Raw genomic sequence first — 12,564 nt, 5'->3', positions numbered from 1 at the left:
CCATTGAGGAATGAAGAGTTTTTTATGTGGGATAATGGTTTATTTATGAGGTTGCTGTGGTTATGGAGAAGAAAGCAGGGGATCTGATCTTGTCCTGCATAGGATTTTTTCTTAATTTTTTTATGAACATTTTTTTCTGTTTGTCCCTCTGTTGTTGGTAATAAGAACAGCGGGTCAGTGCAGTAGTTTTGTACTAAGTTTGGGAGATGATTATTTTTAAGGTGGTCTGTGAGACTTTCAATATTTTTAATAAAATATTTCTTTTTTGTTTGTGATTGATTTCCCATTTTTTTTTTTTTTTTTTTTTTTCATATTACTTGTCAGCTGTTGATTTCTGCCACTATGTGCATTAATGATTTTCCACATGCATTTACTTTTGTTAGCTGACATTTTGAGCAGGTTATCATTTTGCAGTTTTTTTGCTGCATTAACTACATTTCTAAAGATTTTTTTTATATTTGGTAAAGTAATTCTTAAATTCTTCAGTATTTCCAAATTCGGCCGTGCTGAGGTTGAAGAGTTCTCTTTTTCTTTTTCCTGAGGTGATAATACATGGGGTCATCCACTTGGGGAATTTACTGTTATTGGAAATATTTTTTGTTTTTATGGGGAAGTGGTAGTTAAAATAATAACTAAAGGTATTTAGAAAAGTCTCAAATTTGTCATCTACATTTTGAGACTGATATATATCGTGCCAGTTTTCTGTTTGCATGTGTGACAGAAAGGTTTGGATATTGCTTTGACAAAAACTTCTAGTTTGTGTTGTAAGCTTTTTTGAGGGGGCTTGCTTGCTGGTATCTGTATAATTAGGGCATTGTGGTCAGAGAATTCTAGCTTTACAGAGCATGCTGTGCCTTCTGTGTCAGTACCTACTTGGTCAAGACAAGATTCACTATGGTTGGTTATTCTGGTTGGGATTTAACCTTTAGTTCCAGGTTATAGAGATTCAAAGTTTTTGAAGTTTACATGGTCACTGTCTTCTACTAGGAAATCTATGTTAAAATCACCACAGATTACAATTCTGTAGGATTTCCGTTTTGTTATTTTTTTCTAAGACTAATGCCAAGTTCTTATAGAAACAGCTTAGGTTGCCTGAGGGTGATCTGTATACTTATATTAAGTAAATACAATGTTCAGTGACTTCTATACCCGATAATTCTAGGTCTTTTTCAATGCTGTGGGAGTTGCATATGTCCAGTGTAGAGCAATAGTATTGTTTTTTACAAATATGCAGGTCCCTCCCCCCCTGATTTTTTCCCCTTTATTTATCAGTTTGAACTGTGGTATTATAACACATTCAAAAAAGTGCTCAGTAATACATAGTATTTGGATATTTGATTATTCACTGTAACTATTTATTAAAATTTCTATTTCACTCACTTTGTTTCTGAGTCCTTGAACATTGTGGAAGTAACTGAGCTACCGAAGCACAGCTCACGCCCGGTACTCACAGCTTTACTTCTGCCCGGAAAAGGTCCCGAGTTCGAGTCTCGGTCGGGCACACAGTTTTAATCTGCCAGGAAGTTCCATATCAGTGCACACTCCACTGCAGAGTGAAAATCTCATTCTGAAAAATTGTGGAAGTAAATTTCCTGATTGTAAGATTCAGAAAGTATTGAACACAGTTGAGAAATTTTTGGTTCTACCTTACTTGCTACAGCTGACTGGGTGATGGCTTTTTTCTCTTCAGTCCTGTCTACAAAAAATCGATGAATCTGGGAGGAACAACAACAGTTCTTCTGTTGATCACAGTTTTCTCTGCTGTGGGTCTTGTTTATCACTGCTGGTGAGACTGATGGCGAGTTGACTGATTTGGTTGCTGTTGGTGTCTTTTTGTTTGTTGCTGGTGGAAAAACTGATTGCCCCTTGACTGTTTTTGTTGCTGTGGGAGTCTCTTTCTCTGCTGGAGAATCTGATGGCTGCCTAACCTGGTAGAGTAGTATTTGCAGTATCATCACATTTGTATTGACAGTTATTTGATGTTGAAGGTTGCTCTTTTGCTCCTGAGAACATCACTGGGATGGCGGTACCATTTTCTTGTTGTGTCTAATTACTTTCGTACATAAGTGGAATGTTACCTTACGGCTAAAAACTGTATATGACAGAAAAGTGTCACTCTCTTACAGCTTCTGGAGCAAATTTTCAGAAAAATCTATACATATTGCCTTGTACTTGTGTAAATAGCCTGTACCAGTCATAATCAAAATGGTTTGAACATTAAATGGTATCTCACAACACTTCTGACAGATATTTGCCGTAGTATACCTTTTCTGCTTGCTTTTCAGTTTCACTTATTGACTACTTGCCACACATTCTCAACTTCTCTCCTGCAACTGTGTGAAAATTCTCTTCTCCAGGTGCTCATGTTAAGTAATAACTAACTAAATGCACTTTTACTTAATTTTGCTGAGGAAAGTAGCACAAACACTTTTTAAGAATTTACGTTTATTACAAAAATTTTCTTCATGTTTATAAAACATTCTCATGGTTAACAACTACAATAATCAAGTTTTGACAATGTAATTTAATAAGATATACTCATAAAGTGGTGGCAACGGAACACATACATAAAAAAAATGTTTTGTTGCTGTTACTCCCACAAGCTTTCAGAGCCAGTGGCTCCTTATTCCAGCAGAAGGGTTGAAGGGGAGGAAGAGGAGCAAAGGAAAAGGACCAGAGAGGTTTAAGAAAAGGGGCAGAGTTTAGAAAAGTCATTCAGAATCCACCTAACTGACAAATGCTTTAGCTCACAGTTCTCTTTGTCATTCAACAGTTGTCATACTGGAAAATACGTTATATCTTGGAGAGAGTATTAAATAAAGCTTATCCAAACTAAATGTTTTATGCAACAATAAAAAGTGTTTTACTAACTAGTATAAAGTCTTGTTGCCTCTGTTTTTTTCTAAAAGTTTATGAAAACTTGCACATACCTCTTTAGTAGCTCAAAATATGATCACACAAATATACAATTAATGTTTCACTCTATTATGTGTCTATATTTTCAGGCATTTGAACTGTTTGACCTGGATAAAGATGGTGTGATTAGTACTAAAGACCTAAGGCTAACATTTGCTACATTAGGACAGCCTGACATACCAGACACTGAAATTAAGCAAATGTTGTCAGAGGTAAGTTTTGTGGTAGTATTCAGCAGAGCGCAGTTACTAAGAAGTTGATCCTAAAACGCAAGGAAACAATTATTAGATTCCTTGGGTTATTCAAAATTTCCCATTCAAGTTGTAGCATACTGCAACAGCAGTAGTACACAATTGGTTGATAGCACACTTTATATGGACGATACTCACAATATCAGCTGCAAGATAATCATACTCCAGGAAATATGACTAAATGAAGAAGTGCTTTATAAGATCAGTTTAAAATAAAGGAAAGGAAACTATTCAGCTGCAGCAGATCAGTGCATAGAACACAGTAACACATAACAGAAAACGGCATTCACACAAGCTTTTGAGCACTAGCTCTTTTTCTGGAAATAATACACACACTGCCTTTCCCTTATTTTATGTATTGCTCCAGCCAGGAATTTCCATTATTGTTATAAGATCAAGTTATTGGGTTTAAAGGGTAAATCATCAGCTATAATCCTTCATTAACTTATTGGGGTGTACTGTAATCTTATTTAATAGAAACAAGTATGTCTAAAAATAATATTATAAATGTTCATTTGTTCAAAATCACATATCTCTGAATTTTTTTACTGACTGCTTTGAAATTCTGCATGTTATTATAAAACAACAGGAGCACCATATGGTGTATAAATAAACATATTTTAGATATATAATAAATAAATTGTAAAATATACCACATGACACTATCATAGGTATATAAAAAATGCACATATTTGAATGCAATATTGTGTGAAAATTACAAAGGGGTTGGTGAAGAACTTTCAGATTTTCAATAAATGAATATAAGATCTTTGCTAACATCTTTAAAAATAATCACTTTAGAAAATATAAGGTAACTGAACAGATAAAAAATCTACTCATCCAGCAGTGGCAGGAGAACACACATAGGAAGGTATTAAAGTCTGCAAGTTTTTGGAGGCAGTGGTTCTTCTTCTGACAGAAGAGTTAAATGAAGAGGAGTGAAGAAAAAGAACTGGGAAGGTTTAGAAAACGGAGTAAAGTTCAGAAAAACTGCTCAGATCCGTGGGTAAGAGAAGATCTACAGGACACAATGAGAAGGATATTCGAATAATACATAAATAAATGCAACATAGTCTCAAAATTTCAAGGGACTAAGTTTTTGAACAAATTAACATATATAAATAAAAGTGTAAAAGTTCAATTGTTCAAAATTGTAAATCTCTGAAAATTCTTCCCCGAATACTTTGAAATTTCTACACAATATTGCATTTGAATAAGTGCATGTTTTTATGTACCTGTAGGAGTGACGTATGTAATATATAAATCTATATGTAATAATTATGGGGGGAAATCTACATAAAAATGTAAATAATCTTTTGTCAATATGTTAAAATCTGTAAAGTTCTTCACTGGTTTCTTCGAGATTTTGACATACCTTGGCATTTGAATACACGCATGTTTTTGTATGCCTATTTTTTAAATATATATATATAATACATTAAGATGAAATATCTGACTGCTTTGAACTTTTGACACAAATTTGTATTCAAATACTTGCATGCTGTATGTCTATTTTCTTAATAAATAAATAAATCTGTAATATGTGAAGGGGAACATTACCAAAAATCTCAGAAAGTAGTTAACCAATTTGCTTCAGATTGTTACATGTTAGTGTGATAAATATTTGGACACATGCATACATAGACATATTTATGGCTCATCAGCTTATGATAATTATTAACCATTTTGCATGAAAACAGTGGTTAAAACAGTGGTTTACACATGCACAAGCACACCCCACACAGACAGGCACGTGCACACACACACACACACATATGGAGTTATGCTCTTCCAGAGCAGGAATCGCATGGTCTCTATAACATGCAGATATGGTACACCTGACAGTCTCTCTTGATGTATTCTCTTAAAAGATGAATAGAATGAATAAAGGTGCCTGTGAATAGTCACATATGGCAAGTGCAACAGCGATCTGAATTTTCAGTAACAATAAAAAAGCCTCTAGGTCAGAGGGAAAAGGGGGGGGGGGGGGGGGGTACAGTAGTAGATAGACAGAGCAATTGGAGGAAATGGGGCACATAAAATGGAAAAAAGGAGATGGATAGAGAGAAGGGAAGACGGGGAGGGGGTGTAGGAAGAGATGGAGAAAAGGGGGGATGGACAGAGACAGGGGGAAGGAGGTGATGGACAGAGAGACAGGGAGAGAGAGTGAGAATGTGGAGATGGAGATGGGGAGTAGAAGATGGACAGAGAGAAGGAGAGCAGATGATGGACACAGAGACATGGAGAGAGAGTGGGCTGGAAGGGACGGATAGAGAGATGAGAAGATTGACAGAGAGAAGGGGGAGAAGGTGATGGTTAGAAGAGGGGCAAGGAGGAGGAGCCCAAGAGATTAGGATGTATATGTAGTTCACATGCATATTGGAACTGGGTGCTTTGCCTTTTCTTTCTTTTCTGTTTAACCAGAGTGAGCGACAGCAATGTGTGGCCAGGGACAGTTAGTAATAACTTTAATAATAATATGTGTGAAAATGGCACGACAGATTTACATGATAGGTGACAATCCAATTAGAACAAAATGCCTGTTATAGATGGGGAAAAAATTATAAATGTTCTGCATGTAACCATATTTACAAATTAATTTGTAATGTGAATGTAAAATGATTCATTTAACATAACTATGATTAGTCTATGGAACATGAAACTAATCATCTAACTGAGTGTACCAAGCAGAGGGTGTCGTTCAAGCTAATCATTGATTTGTCTTGATGGCCTAGGCAATAATAAACTCAAAATCTCTATGGGAAGTGCTCAAATTATTTATTTATAGTTCATCAGTTTGAAGCCATATTAACACTGAATGACAACACAACTCACAGATAGGCACATAATTAGAATAGTCTTTTGTGTCACATGTCTCTCTCTCTCTCTCTCTCTCTCTCTCTCTCTCTCTCTCTCTCTCTCTCTCTCTCTCTAAAATAGTATGGGAGTATTTTACAGCAGACAGTCTGATAGTTGATGGAGAAGAGAAAAGAAATAAAGAGTAAATGATAACATAAGACAGAGAGAGAATTAATTGAACTACACTGAAATATTCAGAAACATAAATGAGAAGATGTCAGACAGTATAAAGAGAAGATTATAAGGAGAACAGTCAAATGTATCCAAACTATGAAGAAAATGAAACAGATAGTTATACTGGGTAGACATCATATCACATCAGACAAGGTATCAGATGACTCTATGATGATGAACCAGGAGATCATATTAATAGGGTTCAATGATGTTTTCAAAACTCTACATAATACACCAAAGGAAACAAATACTCATATAACGTCTCTCAGGTTTTCTCAGTGTAACTGATTAATGGTGTCCACGTTTGTGCTCTGCCAAGTTGTTGTTGCCATTTGATGCATGATATTTCAACAACTGACCCAGTTGTCTTCTTCACCCACAGCACCTGGAGTAAGTGGCTGGGTTGGTGGCTGAAACATTGTGCATAAAATGCAAACAACAAAAGAAGAAAAACCCCTGGAAATAATGGAATAACTGCAAATATTATAAAAGAAAAGGGAAAAGTGTTGAAAGCACAACTTGCACAAATATCCATATATGTCTGTATATAGGATATCATCAGATAATTTGATCAATACCATAATTGTTGTATCATGTGTTTATAATTAAAGTGCAGCTACTCACAGAGGTCCAATGTGGGCTGTAATTATCATATACCAGAGAAACTTGGTAGGTACACATACATTAATGCATGACGAATTTACTCTGGAAAAAAATTATTTCAGTTTTGGCCACCAGGTGCAATCTGGTGCTGTACACTGTTTGTATGGCAATATGACATTGACAGTGTCACTTGACAAGCCATTATATGAGTGAACATATGGTTGCAGAGAAGAGAAACCACATGCTGTTAGTGAAACTGTTTTATGTGAATAGCACCGCTTACAGTGATGTATTTAGGTAGTACCAGTGGCTGAAAGGTCTCAGGAGATGCCCTAAGTCATTCAATGGTTTAACAAAGATGATAATGAAATTCAAAAACCTGTGTGACCTTGGTGTGGTACCTGGAAATGTAAGGCATCCTATGCTGGTGAAAATTATTGACAAGGTTGCTGTTGCTGTAACTGATCTTGTAGTGCCCCAGATAGCACTAGTGCTTGCGCAGTGTCACAAGAATTTTCCATCCCATTGTTAAAACTAAAAAAAGGTTTCGTAGGTGTATTACACTGGTACCCATACAAGATAAAGATGGTGCAGCAACTGAAACCTCACGATCTACAGCAGTGTTCTGAATTTGCTCTTCGGTTTCTGGCATGGGTTGAAAAGTTGATGACATGTGATCAGGCAATATTTTATGGAGTGACAAGACACATTTTACACTACAGGGTGCAGTGAATACACAGAACTGATGAATTTGGGGTATTGCTAAACCATGTGTTGTGCATGAAGAGCCCCTGTACTCACTGTGTTTGACTATATAGTGTGTATTCACTAACACCTTTATTCAGCCCATTTTTCTATGAAGATAACACACCCACAGGGGTTGTCAGGTGTACTGTGATGTCTGCACATTATCGAGACCATGTGATTACTGCTTTGGAAGAGTGCTACTAGTGTGTGTGTGTGTGTGTGTGTGTGTGCGTGTGTGTGTGAGAGACTAGCATATCTACCAAATTTTGCTGCTATATAACAATTACAGCTTGCTATGGACATCCATCAGAAGCTGCACTTTTAATTACAATCATCCAATATTTTGTATGAATTGAAAATATTCAGAACTATAGGTCCATAAGTCTTTTGTCAGTGGGATACAGAATTTTTTTAAAAAAAATCCTTATTAATACTTTACACAAAAACGTCAGACTTTAAACAAGCAGCAAAAGCTGATTTCAAAACTAGGTATAGCACAATTGGCCATCTTCAAGCTGTCAACACTGCACATCAGTTACCTCTTTATATGGGGCTTACAGACTGTAAGAAATTAAGCTGGTAGCACTGCAGAACAAAAGAATGCAAACCTCTGACATCAATTTGTTGAATAACATACACAACAAGGTTAGAACTTCCACTCAATTACATCAAGCAAATATAATGATCAAAATTGAGAAAAGTATTAGGTGAAGAGAGTCCACTTGACCAACACTGTTTGCGGCACCCCTGGAAGAGGTTTTCAAATCCTGTAACTGAGATCAAGAAGGAATATATGTAAATGGATCTTATGTGCACAGTCTTCAGTTTGCACATAATAACTGCAGAAAAAGATGAAGGAAATAAACACAGCAGGTATACAATTAGACCAAATATTAACTGAAAGAAGAGGAGGATAATGTATAACCTATATCTTATAAAGATAATAGTGAAGATTATTGACAAAGTTATAGAAACAACTTATTTGTACAGTTAGTTCAGCTGAAATCAACAAGCAGATGGATTCTTCAAGAAATAAACAGGTGAGTAAAAATTGCTTAAATTTCATTTGGGAAAATGTATTATCTATCCAGAAGTAAATGTACATAACAAGAAAAGACAAAAAAGCAGACAACTGGACAAGACCAACAGAAGTTGGGGATGTGTTAACAAAGTTACGAAACTTAAATTGTGGTGGGACAGACCTATAGTGAGATGAAATGGTGGGAGTTGAACTAAGGACATTCTGGGCCACACACCTGATGATATGAAAAAACCTAGAGACCATCTAATGGAAGACTGATAACATAAGGAAACAAGCAGCACAAATGTAGATCCAAAATTCGAATGATAGTAATATGTAGAGAAGTTTGAAAGAGGCCTGTATATAATGGTGGAGATAAATGTCTGATAATAATTATATAATATAACTGGATGGATAAAAAAATCTACTCACCAAGCAGCAGTAGGAGAAAACACACATAAAGGCTAAAGAAATGTACATGCTTTTAGTGCCAGTGACTCACTGAGTCACTTGGAGGGTACCTTCCTGGGATCCATAAGCCTTCAGCCTCTGGTTTGGTTTAGATACACTGATGACATCCTTCCCATATGGACTCATCGTGAGGCTGAACTGTTAACATTTTTGGAATCTATGAATACATTCTTCCAATTAAATTTCATATGGTCTTCTTCCAAATCCCATGCCGCTTTTCTTTATGTTGACCTCATCCTCAGTGAGGGTCAGCTACACAGTTCTGTTCACATTAAACCAACTAACAAACAATAGTTCTTACATTCTGACAGTTACCATCATTTCCATGTCAAACAATCCCTCCCATACAGCCTTGCCATTTGAAGTCAACATATTGTTCAGATGTAGACTCTTTAACGTAATACACCACCATCCTCACCTCAGCCTCCACTGGACATAATTACCCCACCAGCCTGGTCCAAAGCAGATTTCTCAGGCCATCATATCCAATCCTGGTATTGCTAACCCCTGCAAAAACAACTTAGGAGTTACTTCTCATCTCTCAGTATTATTCTGATGCTGTATATATTAATCAGCTGCTTTATCAAAGCCATGGCTTTCTAAAAATCATGTCCTACAATGAGGTCCAGATTCTGTATGTCATTTTGCCCACCACACCAAGAATAGCTTTTTGTGCCACCCCCCCCCCCCCCCCCAACCCAAAGCAACATCTGCAATATCCTAGTTAAGCTCTATGCTGCTTCTGCACCCTATGGCTCCTACCCCTGCAACCATCCCCACTGTAAGATTTGTAGTTTGTGCCCACCTACAACCACCTGTACCAGTCCTGTAACTGGCAAAACATGTACAATCAAAAGGAGAGCCACTTGTGAAATGACACATTGTATATCAGCTGTTATTAAACACTGTTCAGCCTTCTACATTGGTATGACTACTATCTACATAATATTCTGTTGCAGAGCATGCTCTAAAGCATGGCAGTGCATGTTTCACTACATATGCCACTGCATTCTTCCCCCAGATACCACTTTCTAAGAACTCTGCAGGTGGGAACTGGCATTACAAAATGTACTTAGTTCTCACCACCTAACTGGCGTTAATTTGTATTAATTATTTTTTGTAATTTCCTTAATCTAGGCATTTCTTCTCAGTAGTTAATCATGTCTTCATTCTCTTTTGCTTTTCTATATCTTTCATTTTATGGTATGTATATATTTTTCCCGTCCTTTCTCCCTCTCCTCTACCACATATGATGCATTATCTTTCCACTGTTATTAACTATTGAATGATGTTTTGCCAGTAATCTCTGTCTTTTTTACTACTTTATCTTCCACGTTTCAGATCTCAGGTTTTCAAATATCATTTGGGGCAGTCCCCAACAATCAATTTTTGCTTCTCATCCCATCCGGTAAGTTTCCCCTGATGCTCGATTCTGTGTGACTTTTCTAAACTCTCCCTAGTCCTATTCCTTCATTCCTCTTCCTTCCCCTTCAGTCCTTCCACCAAAAGAAGGAGTCACTGGCTCTGAAAGCTTGCACATTTCTTTAACTTCTTTGTGTATGTTCTCCTTCCACCACCTGATGAGGAGATTTCTTTATCTATCCAATTACATGTTCAAAAATTGATTATTTTTGTTGATAATAATGATATGTGATAAAATGAAATGACTTCAAGGATGAAACAATGGAATATTTTACAAATTATAAGAAATATTGGTGTTATTAACAGCTTAAATTTTAAGGAACGGTTGTTTATGCCATTAATGTATGAGATGGTGGACAACTTGAATAATTAACCATAGAATGCAGGCTTTCACATTGAGTATTAGTGTTTTGGGTAATATTTGGTTTATGGGCATTACACTGTGGTCCAAGACATATTTATCTGCATAACATATTGTCTTCCAATGCTGGAGACACTGTCAGAGGCTATAACATCTCAGAAATAAGTTAGAATCTCAAAACAAGCTCAGCAAACCTAATTGTTTCCACATTCATACAACACTCAGTTTGTGATCTCATTAAATCACTTTCTAAGATTGTGGTGTTGTGACATATGCTATGGGGCTTTATTTAGTACTAAGACCAACAACCTGTGTAATTTCAAACCTTCTTATTTTCAGTTAAAGTTGTTTATGTGCTTTTTTTTGAGATTGTAACTGCTTTCTCAGCTGTCACAGCCTCTGATCATATCTCCAGCATTGCAAGACAGAATTTTAGGCAGAGAAATATACCTTGCATCACACCCTAATGCCCATAAAACAAATATCATCACAAATTTGAACTATATAATTCCTTATATTGTACTCTGAAATTCCTAAGTGTGTGGAAGGATCTATAATGTATATACATGAAAGAATTTGTCCCAAAATTAAAGAAAGAAGAATAACACAGACAATGCAAGCAAATATTTGTAAACTTAATTTAGAGTTAGTTTACTGCCAAACAATTGGTAGGTGTAAAGCTGTAACTTGTTTTATTTTTATTTATTGTTGTTGTTTTCTTCCCCCCCCCCCCGTGTTACGTGAGACCATCCTAAGAAAGCTAACTGATTATGAAATTGGTTAGCTGTTACATAACTCACATGGTGATTATAAACAAATTAAAATACGAGCCCTGCATATACGTAATAATATATATAGTGGGAGAAGGCTCTAAAATACGGGATACAACGAATTTGTTTGCAGGATACAACGAATGAGCCACACAGAATCCTTTCAATCTGAAAAATCTATTTTTTTATCTCTTATCCTATCAGAAACTGAATCTATAAAATAATGTACACATTTCAAAAGTATGGTGAAGGAAGTGTTATCCAAAATGAAAAATGTTTTTGTGTTTAATGTCCTTTTGTAAATGCTGCAGTATTTAATTCCATAACGCTTCAGTCTGTGCATAAATATTGAGTATGCCACACAGTCAAATAGTTTTGTTTAAACAAAGAAAATGCACATTATCTTCAACTTATCACTTAGCACTGTCTGTGCCTTACCACAAAATAATAAACTGTTTTTTCTGTTGATCCAAATGGACTACACAGGTAACTAAGTAGTGCACAACTGTGCTCTTCATTAGCCAACTTGACAGTTCATCATACTTGTATCAATCTGTATGCTTCATTGATTAAAGAGCTGATTCTTACTCCTTCTTGCTTATTTTCTGTAGGTACATATGGCATACCTTGTAATGGTGGTTGCCTGCTTTGTTTCTTCGTTTGTTGTCCTCGGTGTTGATGTACTAGCTGAAAAAATACGGGGTGGGGTGCAATACTGTTCACTTGAAATTATGTAGCTGACAGATGCACACTTGTGTTTCACAGTCTTTTACTTTCACTTTTCACAGCCCCTCATGTACAAATTTAATATGGCCAGTTCAGTATTACTTAACTTTTTATAAGTCTCATTAATAGGTAGCAGGTGAACATCTACATAGTGCTACAATAGTTTACTGTTGAACATCTACAAGCAGTAAAAACCTAACCACAAAGTTCACAGTTCTTGAAAAATAGAAAGGTACATATGGT

At 36.0% G+C, this 12,564-nt stretch overlaps 1 protein-coding gene across 1 annotated transcript in view; it reads left to right on the top strand.

Moving 5' to 3' along the window:
* Positions 1-12,564, top strand: part of LOC126356108 (myosin regulatory light polypeptide 9-like) — a 96,308-nt gene that overhangs the window by 52,133 nt on the left and 31,611 nt on the right. The window contains exon 3 of the mRNA XM_050006808.1: positions 3,006-3,128. Coding sequence (XP_049862765.1) covers positions 3,006-3,128 — 123 coding nt within the window. The remainder of the gene's footprint in view (positions 1-3,005; positions 3,129-12,564) is intronic.

Source organism: Schistocerca gregaria, chromosome 3 (assembly GCF_023897955.1).
Source record: "Schistocerca gregaria isolate iqSchGreg1 chromosome 3, iqSchGreg1.2, whole genome shotgun sequence".
In the NCBI taxonomy this organism is placed as follows: domain Eukaryota; kingdom Metazoa; phylum Arthropoda; class Insecta; order Orthoptera; family Acrididae; genus Schistocerca; species Schistocerca gregaria.
This window is presented reverse-complemented; position numbering and strand designations above follow the sequence as displayed.